General features: G+C 51.5%; 7 protein-coding genes and 1 pseudogene across 8 annotated transcripts; 3 read left to right on the forward strand and 5 right to left on the reverse strand.

Annotated features, from left to right (window-relative positions):
- Positions 1-229: 229 nt before the first annotated feature.
- LOC128272346 (uncharacterized) lies at positions 230-2,433 on the reverse strand. The gene is made up of 4 exons (XM_053010138.1): positions 2,368-2,433; positions 2,002-2,292; positions 1,815-1,911; positions 230-1,751 (listed from the first exon to the last, which is right to left on the reverse strand). Exons 2-4 carry the CDS (start codon positions 2,246-2,248, stop codon positions 962-964), a joined length of 1,134 nt encoding a protein of 377 aa, XP_052866098.1. The 5' UTR covers positions 2,249-2,292; positions 2,368-2,433; the 3' UTR covers positions 230-961.
- Positions 2,434-4,845: 2,412 nt separating this feature from the next.
- Positions 4,846-7,401, forward strand: LOC128273346 (sodium-coupled monocarboxylate transporter 1-like; annotated as a pseudogene).
- A 95-nt stretch (positions 7,402-7,496) lies between these two features.
- On the reverse strand, positions 7,497-8,861 carry LOC128273877 (uncharacterized). The gene is made up of 2 exons (XM_053011938.1): positions 8,395-8,861; positions 7,497-8,324 (listed from the first exon to the last, which is right to left on the reverse strand). The coding sequence occupies exons 1-2, from the start codon at positions 8,758-8,760 to the stop codon at positions 7,497-7,499; spliced, it is 1,194 nt and encodes a 397-aa protein (XP_052867898.1). The 5' UTR covers positions 8,761-8,861.
- Positions 8,862-9,512: 651 nt separating this feature from the next.
- LOC128272521 (uncharacterized) lies at positions 9,513-13,519 on the reverse strand. Its single transcript, XM_053010346.1, has 5 exons — positions 12,545-13,519; positions 12,289-12,483; positions 10,615-12,215; positions 10,425-10,551; positions 9,513-10,349 (listed from the first exon to the last, which is right to left on the reverse strand). Exons 1-5 carry the CDS (start codon positions 13,412-13,414, stop codon positions 10,092-10,094), a joined length of 3,051 nt encoding a protein of 1,016 aa, XP_052866306.1. The 5' UTR covers positions 13,415-13,519; the 3' UTR covers positions 9,513-10,091.
- Positions 13,520-13,807: 288 nt separating this feature from the next.
- Positions 13,808-14,318, forward strand: LOC128271601 (INO80 complex subunit C). The gene is made up of 2 exons (XM_053009193.1): positions 13,808-13,955; positions 14,025-14,318. The coding sequence occupies exons 1-2, from the start codon at positions 13,808-13,810 to the stop codon at positions 14,219-14,221; spliced, it is 345 nt and encodes a 114-aa protein (XP_052865153.1). The 3' UTR covers positions 14,222-14,318.
- LOC128271600 (ankyrin-1-like) lies at positions 14,302-18,444 on the reverse strand. Of its 2 annotated transcripts, none has more exons than XM_053009191.1 (6): positions 18,182-18,444; positions 16,136-16,412; positions 15,649-16,070; positions 15,345-15,583; positions 15,113-15,265; positions 14,302-15,035 (listed from the first exon to the last, which is right to left on the reverse strand). In XM_053009191.1, the coding sequence occupies exons 2-6, from the start codon at positions 16,396-16,398 to the stop codon at positions 14,718-14,720; spliced, it is 1,395 nt and encodes a 464-aa protein (XP_052865151.1). In that variant the 5' UTR covers positions 16,399-16,412; positions 18,182-18,444; the 3' UTR covers positions 14,302-14,717. The 2 variants fall into 2 exon arrangements, with proteins under 2 accessions (XP_052865151.1, XP_052865150.1); XM_053009190.1 differs by lacking the exon at positions 18,182-18,444 and adding an exon at positions 16,904-17,182.
- Positions 18,445-20,579: 2,135 nt separating this feature from the next.
- On the reverse strand, positions 20,580-21,795 carry LOC128272740 (hsp70-binding protein 1-like). The gene is made up of 3 exons (XM_053010608.1): positions 21,664-21,795; positions 20,771-21,601; positions 20,580-20,707 (listed from the first exon to the last, which is right to left on the reverse strand). The coding sequence occupies exons 1-3, from the start codon at positions 21,712-21,714 to the stop codon at positions 20,636-20,638; spliced, it is 954 nt and encodes a 317-aa protein (XP_052866568.1). The 5' UTR covers positions 21,715-21,795; the 3' UTR covers positions 20,580-20,635.
- A 383-nt stretch (positions 21,796-22,178) lies between these two features.
- On the forward strand, positions 22,179-23,004 carry LOC128273241 (DNA-directed RNA polymerase II subunit RPB9). The gene is made up of 3 exons (XM_053011176.1): positions 22,179-22,338; positions 22,422-22,550; positions 22,629-23,004. The coding sequence occupies exons 1-3, from the start codon at positions 22,274-22,276 to the stop codon at positions 22,816-22,818; spliced, it is 384 nt and encodes a 127-aa protein (XP_052867136.1). The 5' UTR covers positions 22,179-22,273; the 3' UTR covers positions 22,819-23,004.
- The last annotated feature ends 3,127 nt before the right edge of the window (positions 23,005-26,131 follow it).

The raw sequence follows: 26,131 nt of genomic DNA on the forward strand, positions 1-26,131 counted from the left end.
AAAATAGCGTACAAATGGGTCACACTTCCTTCACGATCCTATCGCGCTAAAGATCAGCGTTATTGAGATAACCTCCCCGTTCGGTTCGGAATTCGTTCGAACTATTGGAACGAAATGGCCACTTTAATCGGGATCACCCATTCCGTCGAAATGTTTATGGTCTCCGCTTCGTTCGGCAAAATGCGTTAAATAAAAAGCCACCCAAAACACCGAGTTGTGACACGCGACATAGTTCTATTACTTTATTACTTATTGATTCGTTCCGCTGCCGGAACGGAACGCATCGCCAATTTGAGCCAGGATTTTACTATGCGTCCGAAAGGTCTGCCGCGCCTTCAGTAACTGCCCTGAGGCCCCACGTACGTACAGTGATTATTAGTTAGAGTAGTTATTGCTGCACCTCCCGATGGCGTCACCCGACGGCGATCCGATGTCGGCCATCCTGAGGGCATGGTTTATAGAAGCGATCACTTGGACTTTTGCCACCACTACAGTCTGCCGCCGGAAAGAGTGGTCCACCGTGACGGTGAACCTGAGCGTATCTTATAGTAGGTCTGCCTTGCCGTCCATGGTTTAGCGAGAATGTCTGTATGCGCAATAGTGTTACCGTGTTACGATCTGTAGCTAGTGACTAGTGGAGTGTGTGCCGGCCGCAAAGCCGAGTGCATTTTATAGAGGTGAATGGGGACTTGCTGCTGTTCTACCATCTGGTTTCCAGGAACATTCTTTTCTCACCATGAAATTCCATCAAGTTCAATCCCTTTCAGTTTCGATCCGCTCTCTGTCTCTCTCTCTCTATATAGCGGCCAATGCGTGTAAATAATTATCGTGTAGGAAAAAAAACGGAGCACAGAGATATCCTTCTTTCAACGGCCACTCCACTCTGTCCGTTTGTTAGGAATGTCCATTTGGAACTTCTCACTCGTCTCAGTTGCTGCTGCTGTGGTGGACGATTCAACGTTCAGTTCTTGATATCGCTAATACGCCGCGATAGTGTCCCGGCGCCGGCGGTAGCGCCGGTACCGCCGGACTTCCGGCCCATGGTGGCCGAACCGAGAGTTCCGGTAGCGCCCCGCACCGGTTGGGCGGCGGTCGGGTAGAGATTCAGGGGCGCCATGTTCGGGTTCTCGATGCGGGTCGGCGATGAAACGGTAAGCGTGGAGCGCTGGAGCGCCGGGCGGTTCAGCGAGCCCAGCACCTCCTGCGGTTCCTGGTAGCCCGAATCCATATCGTCAAAGTGAGCCCCACCGTACGACTCCATCAGCGGGGTCGGATCCTCGTAGTCGTAGTCGACGAAGCCAGAGTTCTCGAACGAGTTCTTGCTCTTCACGATCGTCCCGCCAGCCGCGGGGCCGATGGCCGACGGAATGTACTGCTCGTGCTTGCGCCCGTAATCGATGACCTCATAGTGATCGTCCGGATGGGCCCCATACGATTCGGTGATGAAGTGCTGCGTACCATGCGGTGTCAGGGCGGCCCAAAGAGTCCTATTGTCCGTTCCGTACACCGTGCCCGACTGATGGTGCGGATGGTGCTGCTGCTGATGGTGATGCTGGTGGTGGTGATGGTGGTGTTGCAGTGAGTTGGTGTGGTGCACCACGTGATTGGTGGGATACAGGATCGTACCACCGGCCAGGAACCCACCAGCCGCTTTCGTCACCGTCGGTTCGGCCAGGGCGTGCAGCGGTGGCTGCTTCAGGTTGCTATCGTGGTATGAGTAGCCGAACGAACTGCAACGGATACAGAACCGACTGGAAGACAAGACGAAGGCGTTAGTAAGGATCTTGGGAAGCCTCGGCCTCGCGGGAACCTACTCTCGGCATTTCAGCAGAACCATCGCCAGCAGGGCACCGAGAAGCAGCACACCGACGCAGGACGAAATCAGCACCAGCACCCAGGTATCGTCGACGCCTACGGAGACACAACGGTTCGAGGGGGTTACAACGCACGTCACCGGAATGCGGCCCGTGTTTGGCGCACCGGCCGCCAGAGGGCGCTTACCGTTTCCAGGCAGCTCGACGAACTCCAGTCCGGACTGTTCGTTCGCCTTGAGCGATGGTTCGCAGATGAAGGCGGCACTGCACAGAAGGCTGTGGTTGCTGTTGCCCCCGCCAGCACCACCTGAACCTTTGCCGCTGGCCACCAGCGCATTGCGGGGCAACAGAAACGATGACAGCGGCGGCGGTGGCATCGACAGTATCATATCGGGCGGTGGCCCCAGCTCGAGGCAATCCCCGAAGCAACTCATCTCGCCGCCCTCTCTCTCCGGTTCCGGTTTCGTTCTTTCGCACACTGGTGGAAAGGATGCACAACTCGTCGCTAAGTGTCACAAAGTAACCACCAGAAACAATAAAGCAAAAACCTTACCAACAAGGAACAAGAAATCTTCGTCGTCGTCGTCGTCGTCTGCTCTGCACAAGGTGCACTACTGGAATTCCTGGCGCCCGACTGCGCCTGTCGTTGGCTGTTTTGCGTACCCAAAACACAACACACACGCAGGATGGCAAAGGAAAAATCTGGCCAGTCCAACACGCACACAACCACGAGCCCTTCGGCGCAGGCGCCACTTGAATGTGTGTTTTTATTGATTTCTGAATGTGGCGCGCCGGAAAGCAGTGCCGCCAAAGGGGGAAACCGTGAAGGCCACCACCACGGGAGGGTGTGTGCGTGTGCGGCGGTGCCAGGGGTAAGGACACTTGCGCTGAGTCAAAATAAACACGAGCGAAAATCCGGTCGGACGACGCGCGCCCCATGTCCTTCCGGCTGCCGGACAGCGAGGCGGAGGGCTCTCGAGAGTTCGAGCGAATGATTTGTGATCGACGGGCACCACTCGGGGTATGGGGAGATGGGTGAAAAAAGGACATCGACCGCGGGAACCGTGAAAGGACCCGCCGCCGTCCGGGACACACCAGGAACGGGGTAAATAGTTGATTGATTCGCTTGGAAGTGCGCTGTTTTTCCGGCGGTCCATTGACATGGCGAAGGATACCTTTCGAGCGTGAGTGTCAGTCGCAGAAGGGAACAAAGGAAGGGCTCATACCTGCGCATGGTTACGGTAGGCCGCAGTACAGTCGGGCGGGGAGGGAAAGGGAAGGGAAAATCTGGTCCACTGAAGCGGCGGCGGTGAAAAGCGCAACAACAAGCAAGGGTGAGCAAGCACGGTTCGTGAGCAGACCTTGTTGCCTTGGTTCTGCCTTTTGCCGTTATGGTTCTATGCTGTTCACCCTCGCTCGGTCGTCCTTTTCCGTTTGCCGAAGAAGTAGCGCACCCTGGATGAAGGAGCGACACACGATTGCTGCTCTGTATAATTTCATTGGAAAACCTTAATCGCCGGGTATTTAATGCGATTGAAAAAACAAAAGAATGGACAAAAAAGATCCGATTTTCTCTCGCTATTTTCATCAAAGAAAGGGAGGAAAGACGTAGAGTGTCTTGCATTTTGAATCAACTTAATTAGTAACAGGAGAAATCACGAAGCGCATGGAGCATCCTTTTTGTACATTTATTGCATATCTTTCGGCTTATCTACAAGAGCACAATTGGGGCAAAAGGATTGACTACATTATTGGGCACTTTCTTTTCCGTTTCTAAAGTTACCTTCCGAGTTAACAAACCCTTCCGAGCAGATATCACTGGGACGTAAATATTTAAGCAACGAATTAATTTTGTCAAGATGTTGTTTACAAATTGAACAGTAATTGGTGAGCGGTCACTTGAAGTAGCTTAGCCATTGTCGCTTTGCAGTGCCGCGAACCGTCACTTATTAACGTTGTCTCGAGTACCCAATTTTCAATTTACTTAACCTATAAGCTCGTTCTTTCTTCTTCCAAGTTGTATGCAATACGCTTATCGAAAGTCCTTACCGTCTTTACCTTTGATTACGTTTCTTCCCACGATCTTACTCGCTCCCTTTCAGTCATTCATATTCATGTTGGGACCCGCTCAAGCAAGACGTTGACAACAACCTCCGGATGCGGGCTGCACATTGGCGAGGGTCGAATAAAAAATGTGTCACGCCAGTTCATTGTTCTCCCACAATCAGGACCCGAAAAATATTACCTACTTCAAGATGGTAAATATTGACAGACGCCACCGTTTTCGCTTGCAGATTATCTCCTACGCCCAACCGTCGTGACACACGAGTTATCTGCTTATCAACCTCGAACGCATGCGTTTATATGTTTCGTTGTACTACTCTTCACCTTCGTAACATTTGGCGATGGAGCGCAAGGTACTTTTCCACGCCAATCATGGCAATTATTATGGTATCTTCTCTCCACTCCACGTTCGCGATATCTCCGGAACCGCTTGCCAACTGTGGCCCTCGGTCGCTGCCGCCTTCGTCGGTTCTCGAACCCAACCTATCTGTGAGCTCGGACTCGTCACCAAGCGATCAGCTGCAACGCCTTAGCGGAAGGCAATCTGCAAACAGTGCTCTACACATGATGCCCCCATGATGGAACCCTCACAGCCACGGAACTCCCACCGGATCTTCCTTTATTGTGTGTACCGTGTCGGCTGCCCCACCACCGGCTGCGGCTTACCTGTGTCCACAGTGGCGAAAAGAGAGGGATTAGGCGCGGCGCTGACGCTGACGATCACGATAACAAGCCGCAACAGACGCACAACCATCACACTGGCCCCCCCCACCAACCAACCGGCCGACCGTTGGCGTGATGGAGTCCGAGATCAGCTGGCGCATACCGCTCCACATCCAGATCGCCTCAGTAAATCTATGCAGCAGCGGCTGACTCCACTATCTTGACATCTTTTAAAATAGCTCATCCCGGCCCGGCCCGGCGGCAGTCTACGTGCAGTTGTCCCACGGGAAGGAAGCCGATCCCTGCCGTCGGCCACGTGCTCAACGTTCTTTCGGTGCGATAGTTGTTGCGTCGAAGACCGGCTCGTGGGATCTTCGCTGGCTAAAAATATCAAATCGACCGTAATAGGGAGTTCGTCGTCGGCCGCTTCCGGGTGTGCAGCCTCCAACAAGTGTTGAAGCTTAAGTGACGCTCGGGATCTGTGATCGTGCTCCTCGAAGTGTGATCTTGAACTGTGAGTTCCGTTTCGGCTGCGCACAATGCACAACACGTTGACGGATGATGGCGTGATGCCGGAGGAGCAACGGCGGCTTCTGTTCACGGTGGCCGATTATGTCATCTTTTTCTCGATGCTTGGTATATCGGCCATGATCGGGGTGTACTATGGGTTCTTTGCGAAGCGGAAACAGAACAACACCGCCGAGTATCTGCTCGGCAGCAAACAGATGAAGGTGTTTCCTGTGGCCATGTCGATGACGGCAACGTAAGCATTCTGCAGATCCTTGTGTGGGACGCAGAGTACAGTCGTTCGTTTTCTTCTCCAGCCACATATCGGCCATCACGATGCTCGGTGTTCCGGCGGAGATGTACAAGTACGGTATCCAATACTGGGCCTGCTCGATATCGGGCCTGGTCGTCACGATCTTCATGGTGTACGTCTTTCTGCCGGTGTTCCACGAGCTGCAGACGGTCTCGTGCTACAGCTACATCGAACAGCGCTTCGACAAGCGCACCCGCACCCTGGCCAGTGGCCTGTTTATGTTCTACTGTTTGCTCAACACCCCGGTTATCATCTACGCACCCGCCATTGCCTTCAGCCAAGGTGGGATGCCCAAGAGACGCATGAGAAGCGGGTCCGCCGGGCCTTACTGTCTAGTTACTAATCATTCCGCAATGCAATAATCATTCGCAGTCACGGGCATCAATGTGCACATCATAACGCCAATGATTTGCGGTATCTGCATCTTCTACACCACTTTCGGTGGCATTCGGTAGGTGTGTGTGTAGGGTCCATAAAATTATTAGAACACTCGTCTCGAAATATTCCAGAATGCTAATTCGTCAATGTTCCAATGATAATATCCTTCCGACTATCCTGTTGGTTCTTTTGGAAGGCTTCCTTGAAACTGAGAGTGATCGAGGTCATCGAAGATTCACTTATTAACGCCCAATTTTGGCAATTCCATCCCCCCATTCACAGTGCCGTGATATGGACCGACACGTTGCAATTTGGATGTATGATCTGCGCACTGATCGTGGTGATGACGCTCGGCACGCTCCAGCTGGGAGGTGTCGTTAACGTGTTCCAGTTAGCCGAAGCCGGTGGCCGTTTAATTTGGTTTAAGTGAGTTTAAACGAGCGCCATTGTAGGAAGCGTGACATAATGCCCCCTCTTTGCAGCATGGATCCCGATCCTTACCTGCGCACCTCGTTCTGGCTCGTGTCCGTCGGTCTGACGTCAATGTGGATTTCGAACATCGGTTCAACACCCGAGTGCGTGCAACGCTTCCTCACCATTCCGGATCTGTCGAGCGCCAAAAAGTAAGCCAACCCTAATAGCGATCAGCCGTTGAATTCAACCATCGCCGACCTTTCCACAGGGCTGTTTGGATCTTTGGCGTTGGCCACATCCTGGTGAAGCTGTTCTCCGTCTACAACGGGCTGCTGATCTTCGGCAAATACCACGGCTGCGATCCCGTTCATGACGGCATCGTCCAGAAGTACGATCAAATTTTCGCGTACTACGTGCTCGATGTGGCCCGCCATATCCCGGGGCTGCCCGGGCTGTTCGTGGTGGGCGTGTTTTCGGCGGCCCTTTCCAGCATGTCCACCAGCATGAACACACTGTCCGCGACGCTGTTCGAGGACTTTGTGCGGCCCCGGTTCGCGCTCAAGGAGGATAAGGCCAGCCAGATCGTGAAGGGGATGGTGGTGACGATCGGGCTCGTCTGTCTGGCGCTCGTATTCGTGGTCGAGCGCCTAGGCAGCATCTTCAGTCTGGCGATCTCCGTGTCCGGAGTGACGTCCGGTTCACTGCTGGGCATCTTCCTGCTCGGCATGTTTTCACCGCACGTCAACGAACGGGGCGCTTTCTGGGGTGCCATCACTTCGCTGGTGTCGCTCAGTGTCATTGCCGTCGGGGCGCAACTCGAGATCTGAACGGGCAGCTCAAGTACGAGAGCCTTCCCTTCCACATCGACCAGTGTGCGGGTTTCAACGCCACCGGGTAAGTAGCGGCCATCAATTCGATACTTTTAGCTCCGGATGTCAACTAATGTGTTCATACACCGCCCGCAGCACGGAAACGAGCACGTTCTATCGGGATGCGGCCGGCCACGACAACTCCGAGGTGCCGTGGGTTTTCCGGATCGGCTTCATGTACTACTCGATGCTCGGGACGATCATCGTCGTTGTGGTCGGTATCGCCGTGAGTCTCGTCACCGGCGGCCAGCAGAAACACGTCCCACTCAACCTACTGACACCCTGGGTGCGGCCACTTTTCCGATCCCACCGATACACGACGGAGTACAAACTCACCCGTAGCCAAGAGATGGCAGAAATAGAGAAGCTTGCCAAGTGATGATAGCGTAGACCACTAGACCGAACTAGACTTTTCTTTCTTATCATGCTCCATTCGACTTATCACACGGTAGCTACTCGTTGGCACATTCACATCTACCCGACCGCTGCCGGTGGCCGGGTGTAGGTTTTATTGGGAAACCGGCGCCGAAGGTAGCGCAACCGTTCTTCGCGTAACGCCTTCGCCAACAGTGTGGCCGCCTGATCGGCACTATCGTAGTCCTGCCGCAGCGTGGTGCTGTAACAATCATGCACCCAGTGGACGGCCTTCGATACGTTCGCACTAAACACCGTGAAAACATCGCGCGTGTGCTGGTACCGGGCCGGTTGGACCATGTCGGTGAGGAGATAGATTAACGCGTGTCGCACGGCGGACTGCTGCCGGATGGTGACGTGCGGTACCTCAACCTCCGGCAATGCAGCTTGGGCCGCCTCCAGGGCGATCAGAGCTCCGTGACAGGTGTACCGTGTGTCCAGCGCCAGGCTGATCGTTTGTGAAGCCTCTTCCTTAACCACACTCACTCCCAACAGTTCCCAGTAGTTGACGGTTTGGTGGAGTGCCTTGGCCGCAGCACGTAGTAGCGCCCCGGCAGTCCGCCACTGCTCGACCGCACCGCCCAATCGGTCACGCACATCCCGAGCAGCCTCCAGTTCACTGTCTATCCGCTGTTCGTCGAGCGACATTCCCGGCATCCCGGGCCCATTGTAGAGTGGCGAAAGCAGGGCGTCCTGCTCGTGGTACAACCGTTTCAGCCGCTCGAATGCGCTGTGCAACGCGAGGGTTCGCCGGAGTGCGTGTGCTACCATCTCGTCCCGAAAGTGGTCCGCTTCCTGCTCCATGGCGGTCCGCGAAAGGCGAGCGATAAACTCTTCCTGCTGCGTCGCCCGGATCGGGTTGCGTACGATGTCCAACCGCAGCACGACCTGCCAGGGACTTTGATTAGTCGGGACTGAGCGTAAACTAGGCGGCCAAAAGTATTCGTACTTTACGAACCTGAACCATTTCTTTCCGAGCACCGTCGATCAAATCCGGTGCCGGTGACGCTCGACGCAGAGATTCTTCCAGCCCATTCGGTAGTTCGGGAGAAGCCTCCAACGCGGGAACCACCCGCCGTGTGCCGGAGGAACTTTTCAGCAGCTCAACCCACCCTTTGGCCGTCACGAGCCGCGCTCCGGGTGTGGTGCTTTCGAGGGCACAAATCTCTTCGTCCAGCCGGCGGTACACCGTGGCTACGGTTTCGGGTCTCCGTGGGCCAATCGACGACACGAAAGCGGTCGCCGGCGTCACAGCGGGTGGGGTTGGTTCTTCCAGTACGATGGACGATGAACATCCCATAACGATGCGGTCGGCGGTGGTCATTACTGCTTGCGCCGCTGCTCGGGGGTCGGCTCGCGAATGGCACGATCGTGCGTCCACCACGGTTCACTTTCGGTCACGCACTGGCGGCCACTGGATCGTTAGCCGCATCCTTACACACCGTACCGGCACCGTGGCATCGTTATCTGCATCGATTCATCGCGAGCGTGTATTAACAATGGCCGCTATCCTGGCATGACATCGGGCGTCAAATCGCCCGTACACACGTTCAAAGGATGATTAATTTCGAACGATGACCGATGACCACCTGAGAGCATGTAAGGAGCGACAGTGAGACAGCGAGAGCAAGGGAGAGACCGGGCCAAAGGTTCTCTCCAACCTATGGACTCGTCAACGCCATTAACGATTGGTCACTGGGTCCTTGGGTGGTCGTATGACCTCAACCCTGTGAACACGCAGACGGAGGCGCAGCAGCGGCCCCAGGTGTTGAAGCGTAACCGTTGGCACGTGTACTTGGGGGCCCATCCGGTGGAATTTTTGGCGGCAAAATATGGTGGCAATTACGGCCCAACGATTGTTTATCCGGCACCACAACAGGGTATGGTGTGAATTATGCAAGTGTTCCTCTCATTTTGCATCATTCAATAGCGCGCCGTGCTGGGTTGAATAAATCAAATGACCAATCACCCGGCGTGTGTGTGTGCGTTTACCCTTTCAGGCCCCAAAATGTACGGTAAAATTGAAGATCATGCATGTTTTTCGAATTTTGTTTATTTTCCTATATCGTAGCCGCCGGCGTAAACTTTCGCGCCTCGGAGTGCAGCTTCGTATTTGTGTTACTTTGCTTCCGCCTCTGAGTCTCTTGCAATCTCCTGTGCCACGCGTGGCACCGCGCACTTACTAAAGTTATGTACAACATAAGGTTTCCAGCCTGAAACGGACAGTGTCCGCATGACACTGTTGCTTTCCAGGGCCGCCCAGAGTTGGCTCCGTAAGGTGTACCCGTGCCAGGTATTTAATATCAACTTTTTTCTGTTTTTCAAGATGAGCAAACATTACTCTTTTACTTTTTATAACTTCCTGACGCTCCGCAACGGATGAGGAAGGAAGACGAACGAAAGAGGGAAACGAACACTAACAATAGAAATGGTTTATCAGTGGCCACAAAAAGGAGAATGCGTGCACCGAATGCAGCGATGGTGCAAGCAAACTCAACACAATATAACTAGCTACAATTATTATGGTCAGAACGGCTGCTGAACTAATAAAGCATATTGCAGGAGAACGAATTAAATTATAATGATTCATCATTGGAATTGCATTAAAATAATCAACAAACATAACGTAACCGCAAAACAGCGCGAAAGGACCCTTTAGCAGACCCTCTCCGACGGAGCGACGATCGGCCACAGTTGCAGAATCTGCTTTCTGCTGTTCGCCAACCGGTTCAGATCACAGGAATGACTAAGACAGCGGAGCGTGTCCAGGTAGGAGTGCTTCAACAGCTGCAGCCGGCGTAAGATTCGCTCCCGGGCGCACGGTTGCCGACGCCAGTCGCGCAATCCCACCCGAATGCCGTCACTCAGTTCGTGCTGCAACATGTTGAGGCAATCGGTACTGGAGGCCTTATTCTGCGTGTGTTTATGGAAAGAAACAACATCCGTTATCACCCGCAACTATCACCTTCTCAGGGACGCGAAACTTACCGCGGTGCTGCAGAGCAGGAAGGTGGCATGCAAACGCTCGGTAGGGCTGAGATTGGACAGCACGAAGCTAAGCACGTTCGGCACATTGATTCGTTCGGTCTGCGGAAAGATACGGCTTTCCGATTTCCTGAAAGGCGTGTAAAGAGTCGCATATTAACGGATTGAAAGCCAATGGACGGAATGGCATTACCTGCCGGGACCGGGGAAGATGATGAGCGCAGGAAACACATCCATTGTGTACTCCCAGTCGAGATCGTTGCGCTCACCGTCAATGCGCACGAACTCGAGGTGCGGTTGGTGACGCAGTAAGCGCGACACCGTGAGCAAGTAGTGCGACAGGATGCCGCAGAAGGCACACTGGATCGAGTAAAAGTTTACCACCACCGTGCGGTTCGTCTCGAGCACGACGCGCCGAAAGTTGGTCGAATAGATTTCCCGTATCGAGTGATACTCCCGCGGTGCCACCGGAGCCGCTGTCGGTGGTGTCTCCGTGGAATCGTTTACCACCATCGACGGTTCCGAGCCATTAGTTTGAGCCTCTGCGTTGCTGGCCTGTTTCTGTCTTCTTTCGCTCGCTTCCCGTTCCCGGGTACGGTTGAGTTCCGCAAGCAATTGCTCCTGGTGCCTCCGGGACTCATTCGCGTCGAAGTGATGCGTGTGCTCGTAGCGGTTGTTGGACGATCGTTGAAAGCGTTCCAAGCTGCGGTTGTAGTAATCGTGCACGAAACGTGCCAACGTCCGCAGGTTAATGGGTGACCGTAGCGCGTACGTCGATTCGTTCTCGGCGTCGACGATGAAGGCCACGGTTCGGTTCGGTTCCTGCAGCACGTCGATCCCAAGCCGCTCGCTAAACGAATGGTACAGCGAGCTGTCCATACTGAGGAAGGTGAGGGTTTTGTTATGCTTGCACGACAATCCACCGACCGCAGCGTAGATTGCGTCCGATTCGCCTTCCGGCTCCGTGTAGAACAAGTGCGTTCCATCTCCCTCCGCCAACCGAAACAACTCACACTGCCGGCGGAGGTACTGTTTGGTGAGCAATTTCGGACCCCGATAGTCGTGCGTCGAGTCGATTGCACTTGAAGTGACCACCTCGGAAGCCTCCGGTGTAGGGCGTGCCCTTGCCGGACACCCATCTTCTTCTTCCTGCTGCTGCTGCCCTGTACCGCTCCACCGCAGGGATGGTTTCCTTTCGGGACCGAAACGGGCTCCGCAGCTTTCCGTCGGTTGGCACCTTCCGGCCAGTGCCGGGGCTATGTCACAGTACGCGGAATCGGGTTCCGATCCTCCGGAGTGGCCCGCAAGCTTTCTTCCATCGGCAAACTTTGACGAATTGAGCACATTCACAAACGAAACGGACACGGTGGATCGATCGATCCCGCCACGGCGTCGACGGCGACCATCGGCCCCTCTTCCTTCGTCGTCATCCTGCGACGGGTGTCGCCCCAGAATGGATCCACATTGGACCTTTCGGTGAGTGTACCGCTCGAGGGCGACCAGACGCTGTTCGGCGATGTATTCACGGGCCATTTCCTGGACCCATGTATCACCGGCACAGTTGTAATAGTGCATACTGAGCTGCCGGAGCATCATGTACGCATCGGAACTGTCTCCCTCGGCATACAGTGGCCGCGGATTGAAGAGAAACAGAACCGGACCCTGCCGGAAGTACGGTGCGATCGTGCTGGATTTCGTCCCGGGCGGTGCGATCCACATCGAGACGACCTGCAGATGTTTAACGAGCCAACCGTTCAGCTCCCTCGGTGTCCACGATTCCTTACCGACGTACTCCTGATGACGTAGAAGGAAAATGAATTGGTATCACCGAAACAAACCGACCCGTCGCAGACCCGAGAATCCTTACGATTGTTTCATTCCACAAGTACAGCCGAATGGAAGGTTGCGTTTCGACGCCAAACAGCTTGCAGGACTCGCCCGTCACGACCCCGAATGAAACCTCCTGGAACGGATCCTTCTCGAGCCACTTGACGGCCGCCTGATAGTACTGGTGGTAAAGTTTGCTGTCGTTGCTCACCTCAAGGAATGCGACGATCACAGCCTACGAGAAATGGACGAATGTAAGATCAGATGATCGTGCGATCGTGCGGCGTGGCACTTACATCCTTGCCGGTCATTCGATCCATCAGGTCGGCAGGATTAACGAACCGCTGCAGGGGTGCCACCAACGATTGGACGAACCGCGAAAGGGCACCGGCCGTCCACGCTTGGTGGTATTGGATCACAAACCCGTTCGGTTGGTACGCCATCAGCACCGGCCACGAGAGCACCTTCGTGTACCGCTGCCGACACTCGCCGCCTGGCTGCCAACAGTTGATCGCCACAAAGTGAGCCTCCCGGTGGTAGAGCTGGGCGACGGCTTCGTACGCTTGGCGCGCATACTGACTCTCGGCGCACCACGGAGCGTAGTAGAAGACGAACGATAGCTCCGTGACGGCCACTCGCGCTTGTGCCGTACCGAGGGCACCGGAAGGGAAGTCTGATACAAGTGAACCGCGCGAAAAGAATGGCACCGGTGCTGGAGCTTTGGCCACCTTCGGCGGCGTGTTCTGAATCGTGGCGTACGTGGTGAGCAGTAGGGCGAGAATGCAGAGCGCTTCGCGCCCATAAATAATGATCATGCTGATCCGACTGTAGCGGCGCGTTTTACCGTCCACAACACTTAACTCTGCACTGTTCGGGTCACTGGCGGGGACGGCGATCGGTGCCACGTCGGCATCGTCGTCCGGTTCCGGTGCCGCCGTCACACTGTAGCCGGTGCGTTCCTCGGCACTGTCATCGTCGGGCGGCCCCCGTCGCTTCCGCTGGTTCGTCGCCGGTTGCTGGCGTCGGGATATTGGGTGAAGCTGAGAGTTGCTTGCCGCGGATGGTCCTGCGGATGCTTGGGGCCGCGAGCGTCGTGAGGCTGTCTGAAAGCAACTGCTGCCGTGGCTGCAATCCTCTGCTGACGGGCCTTGTGTTAGTGTAGGCATATGGAACAGCTGCTTTCATTCGTCTTGGTCTTGGATGAGGTCGGAGCCCGTTACGGTAGCACCACGTCATTAAGGAACTGTGCACCACTGGCGAAGCGCTGCACTCAAAACATTCTCGACTGTCGCACGCGGAAAATCCTCACGATGGTGTGCACGCGCTACGTGAACATCTGACCGTTTTTTGCGGCCACCTGGCCAACGCACAATCCAATTAACTATCGATAATCACCAGCGTTGCTTTCTTAATCTAATTTTCATTGAAACACGACGAGAATGGCAAAATGTGACAGTTCAAGACCTGGTTCTGACAACAGTGAACCGGTTCGTTGGCCAGACATTTGGCGTTGGTGATTTGTTTACAACCGGTTCGGGCGCACAATCGAACGCCGTGCAATGGAAGCGGAAACGGCGAAACCTGTGTTTAAGAGAAAAGATCTTTCGGAGGTAAACCCGACGATCGGGAAAAAGCGACAGTGGAAATCTTTAAAGCAAATACTGACACACGAGAAAACGTTGCCATGGAAGGCGACGGACATTACATGTAAGTCGAGTTCGTTTACGAAGCCATCGATCATAGCCCTGATACAACGTCAAACCCGCCCCGATTAAGATTCCTCCGTGAACGCACCACCGTCGTTGAAGCCGGCCAAAAAGTACTCCGACATTTCCGGGTTGGTCGCGCCGTACACTGACCCACACTCGAAGCTACGGTACCACAACGCCGAGGAGTATCAAACGATACGCACCTTCCCGATGGATCTGACTGCCGGATACTTGGCGCTCCGCGGTGCCACAAGCATCGTTTGAGGTCAGAGAGACAAATGCCACTCGGCACTGTTCGCTAACTTTTGTAAAGCAAACACCAAACTTAATCGTTATTCATTTTATTTAAGTAAAACATCGATTACCACAATAACCATTCTACGTATTATTGGTTATTTTCAAGCTACCTACGCTCGACAAAACTATGCAAGATACAAATGTGTCGTCTCCTCATATCACAACCGTTTCTCGTATCACTCTAAAAAAAGAGCTTGTCGCATGAACTCTCCCAACTAGGGGGGAAAAGGAGTACAACGGATCGCGAGCACCGGAGATCCCGAACGGATCCCACCGCAGGCGAAGCGTCCATCTCTCGCTCGAGCGAAGCTCGAAACAGTCGTTTACAATCTATAGTCTATCATATGGTGGGAATATCAAAGGATTCGCCGTTCGTTTTAAGTCTTATCAGGTTCCTGTTGCGATGGCTGAAAAGCTAGTAATAGTGAGGCGTTTGTGCTGCGCACACTGGCGGCCTTAAGGCTCAAAAACTATGCTCGTACAGCAGGTAGCTCTTCAGCTCACTCGGCACGAACAACGGGGGCACAAACTCGACCAGATTCCGCCCAAACAGGCGGCGATAGTGGGCACGGATCTGTGATTTCAGTTTCCGTGGAACCGAGCCCCGTTCGGCCAACAGTTCTCGCTGTTCGTCGGTGAGCTGCTGATTGCGACGAATCATACACGGGTCGAATTCCTCGGCTGCATCCAGGATGATGCGGAACGCGGCCGAATCGTGGTGCAGATTGGAAAGGCAGTTTAGCAGACCGTCCGGGTCGCGATACTGGGTCTTAAGGATAACCTGTTTCGCGAGACACGGGGAGAAACAATTTCAGTGATAACGCGCTCGGCAGAGGACTGTATAGCGTTGAAACCTACCCTGGCACCGTATCGCAGCAGGATGTGCAGTTCTTCGGGTGTTACCTTCTCGTTGCTTGCCAGTAGTTCGGCCAGTGGGGGGCGCAGGATCGCATTGGTGGCCACATCACCGACAACGCGCACGTTCGGGTCGGCGCCGTAAAATAAGAGCATCTGCCAAGAGGGCAATTCACAGGGTAGATGCAAGGTGAATAAACCGCATTTTTTCGAGGATCGAACCCAAAATACTCACCTTCATGATTTCTACTCTGTTCGGGATGTTGTCGGCGCAGGCCACGTGCAGCGGGGAACCAATGATGGGGCTGCTGCGGTTGACGTTGGCACCGTTTTCGAGCAGTATTCTCACGAGAACGGGATCTCCGCGCAGAACGGCCAGATCGAGCGGGCTGGGCCGGTCTGGTTCTGGCAGTGGTGCAGGAATGTCCACACGGGCACCCTGTTTCAGCAACATCGTGACAAGCGAAGCATTTCCTGAAGCGGACAGACAAATTAGCTGAATAAAGCGGCTGTTTTCCGCGATCTGTGTTGGGTCTTACCTGACAGGACGGCGTAATGCAGCACGGTGCGGTAATCATTTCGGGCATCGGTCATCGCGTTCACATCGGCTCCGTAGTGTAGCAACAGCAGCACCGAATCGACACTTCCGTTCGTTCTCACCGCACGCATCAGTGGTGTGATTCCGGAGCGATCGCGAGCCTCTGTGCTCGCCCCGTACGTAAGCAGCAGCTCAAGGCTCTCCACGTCCGTGGCCAGATTAATTTCCGAACCGAAAAAGTAGCGCTTGTTCGGATCCGCGCCACGATCCAGCAGAAGACGGGCCACTTCATAGTGTTTGTTTCGCAATGCCAATCGAAGCGGTTCGTCACAGAGTGTTGTCCGCGGGTACGGATCGTCCGTTGGCTTCCGGTAGTCCACTTTGCATCCGGCATCGAGCAGAATTTTTGCAAGATTGAGATACCTATGGGAAAATGTAGAACGATTCAGTCTTGTCTAGTGGATACTAGCCCGTTGACCATGCCTTACCCATGCTCGGCCGCCAGATGCAGGGCACTGTAGCCAACCTCGTCGATCGCGTTAATGTCTGCACCGCGTACAATTAGCAGATTAACCGCAGCCTCGTTGTTCTGCCAGACGGCATAGTGCAACGGCTTGAGGCCCTGCGTAACCTGATCGTTTACCTTAGCACCGCAGGCGAGCAGAATGCGTAGCTCGTCCATCGACACCATGCGGATGATAGCATCCGCGAGAGCCCGCTGTAGCGGGTTTGCCGCACACTCCGCCGGCATTGTGATGACACGCCCTGGAAATAGGACGCCAGTTAATGATATTGCAAACGCAGCCTATTCTAAGCATACATTAAATCGTATAAATTGCGAAAAACCATGTTCAGAGATATTTCGATTGGTCGCTGCTGTGCTCACATGATGTCACGCGGAAGTAGATTCGGCCATTTTACCGGCAGTTGTTGGGTACGGCGAACGTTTATAAACCATGCACGCTTATGACGCTCTAGCGAGACGGAACGGATTTTCGTAATTTACAAAAATAAATCAGTCAGTCACGCCGTCTCATGATCGCGCCGCACGCACGATCAGCTCTTTCTGTGCTCCTACTTGCAGCACTCTGAAGCAGAGGATCGCGGTTCTAGTGGCCGAAATTGACCGTTGACCGGACAGCGACTTTATGTCGTAATCGATTTGCGCCACAAAACCCAGCGCTCAAGTAAGTTCCTTTCGGCACCGACAACGGAACCGGTTTCTCGAGCGTCATAGTCCCACAGTGAATGCTTACCTCGGCTATTCATGCTGCGGCCCTGCCACTCGCACGGTGCCAAAGAAAATACGTAAAGTCTTTACAACTGTCCTTCGCACCACTAGACACACGAATTTCGTGCGATTTCCTTTCTCAGGCTGCACGTGTAGCTGGCCGGGCAGCAGCTGTGGGGATACCGTGCGCGTGAGTTGTTGTTAAACAAAGAAACGGAACCTTGAAAGTCGTTTTTGGCGCACCGCTTTGGACGGTGAAAACTACGTCTCAGAAATGAAAAGTTCACTTTCGCTGTAACTTGCCGATCCGACGAAACGGAACTGAGCAGGGAACTGAAACTCCTGCGCTCTTTCCCTCTTGCGGCGGCTGAGTGCCAAAATTTTCCTTTCAATGATCGCACGATGAGCACCGGTTTCTCACGATCGCGGTCGATCGTGAGATTTTCCGCGCGAGTTCTCAGGAGTGGCCGTTTTGGCGTCGCCTTCTTCACAGGTATGGCCATAACTCGCGGTGCGTCGCAGGTAAAATTGCGTGTCTGGGTAGAAACGATACATAAATCGATGAAAAGCGAATGCTACTAGAGCCAGTTCGACACATCCGTTCCAAAGTTCACACGTTCGCGACGCAACAACGGCCGATCACGTGCTTTCGCAACGCCAACGAATGCACTACGCAAAACGCAAGGTAAAACCCCATGACTAGGCGTTTCTAGAGCGTCGCGTGGTCGGTTGTTTATAAAACACTGCCAACCGATGGTGAATTCCGGCTTATTGTGTCCGGTGGCACAATTTGTATCAGACGGGCCCGACCATATTGTGGCTGTACGATAAATTCGCTGTAAGTAGGGCGCCTGAAACCAGTTTCTTCCAAACAGGATGATCCATCGTCGCCGTCCGTGCTGTACTACGACTTCCGCCACACGGCGGCGTGACACCATTGGCCGCCGTTCTTCTTCGAGAGAATCTGTCAGTGAAATTGCGCATCGAAAACGGCAAAAAAGGCTTTACGTTTTTTGTTTTCGAATTTCTTCCCATAAGTTCCCGGAAAATCCATCACTTCCTGACAGGTTCGTTCGTCCCGAGGAGATACAGGTTCAATGGCACCCTTGGTTTTCGCTCCCGCGCGCGACGGTGGAACTAGGAGCTGCAGCAGTTCGTTGTTAGCGACCCAAAAATAGCTCACAAGACATGCTGTCTAGCGTCGCGATCGTGTTACAAGAGCACGAAACCGTCAATCATCAATTCGGGACGCTTGAGAAAGGGCAGATACGTATATTAAATTCTAACGAACAGTGGCACTTACTCTTCAGCTGAGCGGTCTCGAAAGCGATGGCGATCTGGCTTGACGTGAACGACCGCTGGCAGTCCGACTCACGGGAGAGTTCACAGGACTTCCCAACCAAATTTCCACACTAAATGCGCAGCGCCACAGTTCGATCTTCCACAAACACCAACTCTATGCAGCACACCTTCATTCACTGTGGCTGCCAGAGATTTCCAGAGTGTTCTTTTGGGGTCTTGTAGGCTCACAATAATATAGTTCAATTGTTTTCCAAAAAGGCTACTAAAGTTCACTGCGTTCACTAGTACGGGATATGAACTTCCTAGCACTTTTGTGATAGCTTTGATCCTCCGGATTGTCCACCGGAAGAGGAGGGTTCTTGTGGTTTACTTGCGCTCCTGTTGGAAGCCGCCAGTCGACTGAGGATCCTGGTTCACCGACGCGGCCATATGTCGTTTGCGTTCACCGCGCATCGAACGCATCATAAAGAGCCGACGGCGTAATTAAGGACCAGCACAACGCAACTGCCGGTGTTTGTATGGTCGGAAAACAAAAACAAAACCACCGGCAAATCTGTGTACAGTGCGCGATCGGCCAGTGAACGTGATGGTAGTATTTGGTTCTTGGCGTACCTCTTCCGGGTGTAGTAGCGATCGCGCGCTGCAGGGTGTGTGTATGGATGGGCAACAGTGAAAACAGGGCCAAAAGAAAACATACCACCACGTCCATGGGTTTTCCATCGGATCGTCTGCCGGTGGATCGTCCATGGTGTATGTGTATTGGTATGCGCACGTTTCGAACGTTGCCAAATTGGTTTATTTTTCCACCATAAAGAGCCAACGCGACTCCCGCTGTCTGTCGCCGACGGCAACGGTCAACGGTTGAGGCCATGGGCAATGGGTAATTGCGCTTCGGTCCTGTGTTGGTGTTTCGCGGCCCATTGTTGTCACGACGCTCGATGCGTTGCAGTTGTCCGCTTTAAAACCGTAAAATATCAATCAATATTTAACCCCTTTGACCATTTGGAGTACGAAAAGGTTACAATGTCAGTTTTCAAACCAGCGCTACTTAAATGTGGAACAGCTACTTTCTTGCTCTAAATTCGCTTTATTGTTTTTCCAACTTTCTTCGTCGTATGTAAAACGTAACGCGTGGTTTCGATGCGGGTTGATTGAGGAGGTCACTTTATCGAAGCAACGCAATAAGAATTCAAAGAACGAAGTAGAACGACGACACCACGGGCCGATGTAACTGCAAAACATGGCACTGTGATCAACACTTTAGTGTCAATTAAATACAATGCCGCATTTTGCAACGCTGGTTCAAAAATCGTACGTTTATCATAACAAACCCATTCTCTTCCCCCAATGGAGACGCCTAGCATTCCGTGCAATGGAGACGCCTAGTACTAGTAAACCTAGGCCCTCGCGAAAGCGGTTGCGTGGGTCACGGTTCCTAACCTGCCCATAATAATGCTTAACCTTGATCTTCAGCTGTTTGCCGTCTTCGTTATTTCGTTGTGTCCGAAAGATAAGGGACCATCCTTCTTCTTCATAAAGAACAACCGTGAACCGCAAACGCCTCCGCGACCGGATGGTCGGAAATGATCAATGTGGACGGCGCTCCCTACCTTCGGCAGTCAATGGGATCGTACAATAAACTCTTAGCGCCATCGGATGTGTGAACACAAAGAGAAGCCACCGTTCCGGTCGGCCGGAGACTGCACCCGAGCATTTTAAGCCACGTGCCAGGGTTCGTGCGACGCAAGTAGAACGAAACAGATGATCCATCGTTTCGCTTCGGGATCAAAGATTAAGTAAACCATCGGTAGACGAACGAGGGCGCGTAACGGCACTGCAAACGGGATTGTACGATCGAAAAACAAAATACATGGATACGCAAAATGGTGAAATACGAAATTCGGACCATGTCGCAAACAAGCGAAACAACAAGATCGCAGGACTAGACGCAAAAACCCAGATACTGAGCAGCGTATGCGTGACGCTCGCGCCGTTAGACAGCACTTATGACGCCGAATATCGCGTGCGAAGCACTCTCGCTCTGTGTGTCAGTGCTTTTAAAAGGAAAACATGTTGTTCGTCCATGCTTTCGATGCCTCGTGAATCATTTGGTGCACCTTCGACGTTATTGCTCCATATTTCTTCGACGACCCCCCAACCTGGTCCATTGAAACGGTTGATGTTTATCATCTTCCGGGTCCGACCGGTAATGCACTTTGGTCGTTCCCGAATGAGCACGTGGCGCATGAATGCGCGTTCGCGCCGCAGTCAACGACCCGACACTTCCAACTGAGCGCACTTCGGCCATAAGTTTGATTTTATTTTCCTCAATTAGCGTCGTTTCATCGTGCTGCGGATTTTGAAGCATTTCAAAAATCAACTACAATTTACAAAGTTTCGTATCGGAAGTATGTTTATTGGCGCCACAAACAACAATCAAAATGCAACCAATCGTTTATTGCTTACTTTCATCGTTAGGATCGGAAAAGCATTGCTTTAGAATGAATCGGGAGCATCGCGAAATTTCCTGTAATGAAACAAAAGACAAGATTAGGAGTTGTTATTTTCGTGATTTGAAAAGCATACTGACCTCACATGCACTGTTTCCTCGGCTGTATTCGATAATCGTATCCAGTTTCACCTTAAAACTTTCTTCACAGGAGCATCTTCGCCTGCCCTCGTCGCATTCAATCAAATGCTTCAGCGCGTACAGCGCGGTGTCCAGCTCTGGGTCGTAGTCTTTAGTGGTTGGCTTGATGACTCCCATAAATATTTCCACCGCGTTGAGCTTAACGAACTCGTCCCGCGAAGATGGATGCGATGTGACTATGCCAGTCGTGAGGAACGCAGCACATGCCCTCAGTTTTTCGCTGCCAACCTCCATGCATCGCAAAATACACTCGACGCCGCCGATTGCCATAAAAGCGACTATCGCCGGGTCGCAGTGCCGTATCATACACGACATGGCATGGAGTGCATTTTCCGCTACCTTCGGTTCGTCGGAAAGCATTTCCATCAATTTCGGAAGAATGTCCATATCCAGCATCTTCGACTGGCAAAATGCGTTATGCTGTGTCAGTTCCCCAATCAATCGGAGCGTGCAGCTGCGTATGTTTGCGTTGGGCGATTCCACGCCTGGCCGAATTATTCGAAAACCTCCGACCTGAAAGAAATCGTTTGCCGCATCCACATCCTGCACAAAGTCCAACACGGCTTCCAACGCATCGACCTTCGCCTCATCCGTCGCATCTTTGTCCTCGATTATGTGAATTGCCTTTTCGAACTCTGTAGCAATATCGACGGCCACTGTTCCCAGGGCAAGCTCCAGAAATCGGCGTCGCTCCTCGTCCATTCGCTCCATGGAATGTCCGCGTGGAGCGTCTTCGTCCTTGGTTGCTTCCATAGCAAACTTAAGCAGACCCTGCAAATGGATTAGAAAATCATCTTTCACACGTGAATAAATAGATCACTTGCAATGCCTACCTGTAGATTGCGCGGATGGCGCGGCTGGTCTGGATTATCTCCACTGGCCATTTTGTAGGGAGATTCTCGTTTCAAAAACTGTTTCACAAAATCTAATGCGCGTCTCTCAATCTTGCAATGCGTGCGCGGTATTTGACATGCAAAAAGTAAAGAAAAATAAATAAATGTGAATCGTGAGTTCGAGATGTTCTCGATTGTTCGAGAATTAGCTAGAGCCAAGTGAGTGAAATATTTCAATCGTAGCGTTAACTGAGCTACTACGATGCGTCTAATTATCGTTGGACGATCGAATAATAAAAAGATCCAGCACTTTAAACAAACTTCAGAAATAAGAATAGGGAGAAAATATCCCACAATCGCACAATATCAAACGTGTCTCCATTATGTTTTGGCTTTTGTTGATTGTGTGAAATAATCCTCAAGAAAAGTGACTTGCGCTCATTTTGAACGCTGACGAAACTGAGCGCTGTCAAATCACAAACCAAAATATCCGCTTGTCACTTGTGCGTCCTGAACTGCTGAATCGTGTGTTGTGCGTCGGGTTTGTTTTAGCCCTTGGATTTGTTGTTCCCTTAATTTTCCACGTTCCAATCGCACATATTTAAGCAAGATGGCATACGACGCGGCGCACGATGATGGGCCCGGCTTCGTGGGTATTCGATTCTGCCAAGAATGGTAAGTGAAGATTTGCTCCCCGATCCGCACTGTTAAGCAGCGTTTAACGTTAATTTTTGGTTTCTTTACAACCCGTTTTGCAGCAACAATATGCTGTACCCGAAAGAGGACAAGGAACACAAAATTCTCCTCTACGCATGCCGGAACTGTGATTACAAGCAGGAGGCCGACTCAAACTGCATCTACGTAAACAAAATTATGCACGAAATTGAGTATGTATTGCGGGTGTCAAATGGAATGTCCCATAACGAGCATTTACTTATTCTTTTATATTTCAATTTTTACTTTAGTGAGTTGACGCATATAGTTCCGGATGTAATATCTGATCCCACCCTTCCACGGACAGAAGAGCACGCGTGTCCTAAGTGTTCCCACCGAGAAGCCGTTTTCTTCCAGGCACAAACCAGACGAGCGGAAGAGGAAATGAGACTGTACTACGTCTGTACAAATCCATCCTGCTGCCACCGGTGGACTGAGTAAAACGCGTTACCCGAGCATCGGTCTTACTATTGTCCTGAAGCCGCTGACCTTTCTTTTCGATACTGTAAAAATAAACAAAACAATCTGATTTCCTTTACCCAAACGATTGGTGATGCGACTTCAGTTAGCAAACTTTGCAGCGAGTCAAATTGTATTGTATTGTAACAATATTTCAAGTATCTCCTTCCTCACCTACAACTCTTGATTGCTATACTAGTTAAGGTTCTTAGTAAAGCAGACATCCGGCGATCGGTCCATTTTCCGCGGATCCAGAACAGTCAGGCAGCTAACATGACCTCGCCTTCGCAACTCATAAAGAACACACTGCATGCTCGATTTCCCGAACCTTATAAACGGAAGCATTCTTTGCTATCACAGTTCAGTTTGTAACAAATGGCACCGTAAAGTGACGAAAACGAAAATACACGCTGTGGGCCAATTGTTAAAAATGGGGTAAAATGTAACTGAGGCGAAGTGAGACGCACGATGCTAAAACATGCTAATTATCGGTTCTCGATTACGCCCGGTGACGATACAGTGTTCACTTACACCTCATAATTTAAAGACAAAAAACCCTAACGTGGTGTAACGTCCGGAAAGACCCTTTCTGGTTTATCGGTTCAATTTGGCGCACCCTTCATGTGCTGCACACAGTCCGGAGACCCCAACGAACACGGCGTGGTACAGTAATTATCAATTGCAATTGGCGGTGCTCTGCGCCACTTACACGCAAAATTGGCAGCGATACAACAATTACGTCGGAAGCGTAGCATATGGCATGCCCAAGGTATTTGAACCATTGAAACATCGAGGCAATGAAGGCACGTTTCAGGAGTTAAAATCTTTGAACCATTTCGCATCATTACATTAAAAGTAACCGAATGTTTTAATTTGTGATGAATGTACTTTGAAACCACTGTGCGTCAGTCTTTGGTACTTTGCTAATTTATTGCCAAAAATTAGGCTCGGACTCGGAAAAGCATTTCGGATTTTAACACTACTGAGCGCTGTCGACACGAAATTAGTATTGTTAACTTTATTACCACCATTATTGTTATCATCTTCTTGAATGGATGTTGGCGCGAATTTCTCGCTTTCTCTCCCTCTCTTTGTTTCGTATTCGTCGCGCCTTTCGTGTGGAAATGTGTGTGTGTGCAAAAGAGCGCCATAACACTGAAAACACGACCGTCGTCGTTGTCGCCCCATCGGGTTTAATGAACTTTCCTCCTCGCTCTCTATCGCAAAACGCGCGCACTTTTCAAAATGCACCTAAAAAATGCATTCCCAGTGTATATGCGTGTGTGTGGGTTCAACACAATGTTCCCAGGCACCCCGTTAGCTAATTCAATGAATTTTGGAGTGCACACACAAATCACAATGGAACACGAGAAGCATGTGTGATCATGCGCGCTGATTATGATCAAGAGTTTCACAAAATAAAACTAATTGTGTGGCAAAAGTATGGCAAGCGTCGGTTATGCAACAGTGGTCAAAAAGCAGTTTCGAAGACCTCCATAAGAAAGACCATGAAGACGAACATAAAGAATCGAAACAAAATCCCTCTTTACATAATTAACAATTGCACAAATGCCGATCGCTTGAAGATACTAAAATCAAAGCCTTGACCTAAATTGGTGCAAATAAACGTAATTGTTTTACTTACACCATCATCGGTTTCCCGTTTCCGGTTTATAGAAAAAGCATGCCATTTATATGGTACATTTTGTCATCTATCATATACATAAGCAAAGATTAACACGAGTTTATAAGGGTATAAGAAGTTTATTGATCATTCGCTGAGTGCGTCTGCCAATGCCCAAATATATACACATTTACGAGAATCAATTTAGCAAATCACACCCCAAGGAATGCGGCTATAGATTATCCTATCAAGGTCCACACCGTGAAAAGGTTGTGCGCAGGTGATAAAATGATAAAAGTCTGATTGGTGTCCGACCGCCGCAGTTGATGATCACGAATGAAGGATATGGCCTCTGCTACCATAAACGAACATCCTTGTAAGGCAGCATATCCCTACAGGTTAGTATTCTGTTTTTTTATGAACGATTCCTTAAGACCTTGTGCTCATCGATGATCGTGCTAAGGTTCCTGCACATGGATTTACAACATCAAGAAATGCACAAACTGCACTGCCCTGTGGGTGTAATAAATGTTTTCGTAAAGCTCAAGTAACGGAGCGTTCCAGCATTTGGAATAAATACTCCTGTCGTTCTTCGCGATTTTCTTCCTTAGTTCATCCTTCTTTATGCTGCTACCCCCAAATGTCCTTGCAATGTCCCTTGATCGATGCAAATGCCATTGTAAGCGGTCGTTGAACGTGAGGCCAACCATACATTCAAACTGGAAGTTATTGCAGAATAGGGAAGCAAAACCCTAACTTCACTATTAACTCTTTCTCTCTCTCTCTCAGCCTCTCTGGACAACATACCCCCCTGGGGCCGGCATCCTACGTGGAATGAAGAACCGCCACCGCGAAAACAATCCAGCCACTCAATGGCGAAGAAAAAACTCCTCTTCTCTTTTGATCTTCCCGCTCAAGAGATCCCTGCCAATCTATACCATATCACATGGAGAACATCGTGGACCTGCGCTGTACAGAGAGAAAATGTCATCTGCCGGACTTTGGAAAGGACCAACTTTTGGACTGGTGTTGCTTGGAGATTTGCGACAGACACATGCTGGGTGTTTCCTAGGTTTTGCCGTTTTGTCTTCGGTGCGCATATCGTAACAGTCAGAGGAGTGATCGAATGTCCTTTCTCTTCTTGTGCCGGTGCTGCTGGTGCAGCTACAAATCATTGAACAAATATTCTTCTGATAGGCAGCGGATGGCTCTACGGTAGGCGAGGACGTATGTAGGTTAAACGTTGGATAGGATCAGTCGGCGACCATCCCCACAAGACAGTCAGCGAGTCATGTTGATCTTCTCGAAGAATGGGCTGATGGTCGGCCATATGATGTAGGGGCGATGCCGTGTGGTGTGTTGTGCCTGCTGCTGTTCCTGCCATCCTGGACTGGAACCGATCTTGAAAAAAGAATTTAAAAACTTTGAGGATTATTTTTGCACAGATTGAGTAAAAGAGAACACGAGAGGGAAGCTACAACACAACTTCAACCGACCACCAACAACAAGACGCGGGGGACACAGGACTGCGGAGCACGAAAACGAAAGAACAAGAGCGTCTGAGTCTGTCTGTCTCTTCCCGAAAAAAGGGTTCACAGTGTGTACCCGCCGCCGTCGTAACACCAATCCCCCCCAAAGGAATAGCAGCCTCGAGAGAGATGCAGCAACAAA

The sequence above is a fragment of the Anopheles cruzii genome, chromosome 3 (genome assembly GCF_943734635.1).
Source record: "Anopheles cruzii chromosome 3, idAnoCruzAS_RS32_06, whole genome shotgun sequence".
NCBI classification, from domain to species: Eukaryota; Metazoa; Arthropoda; class Insecta; order Diptera; family Culicidae; genus Anopheles; species Anopheles cruzii.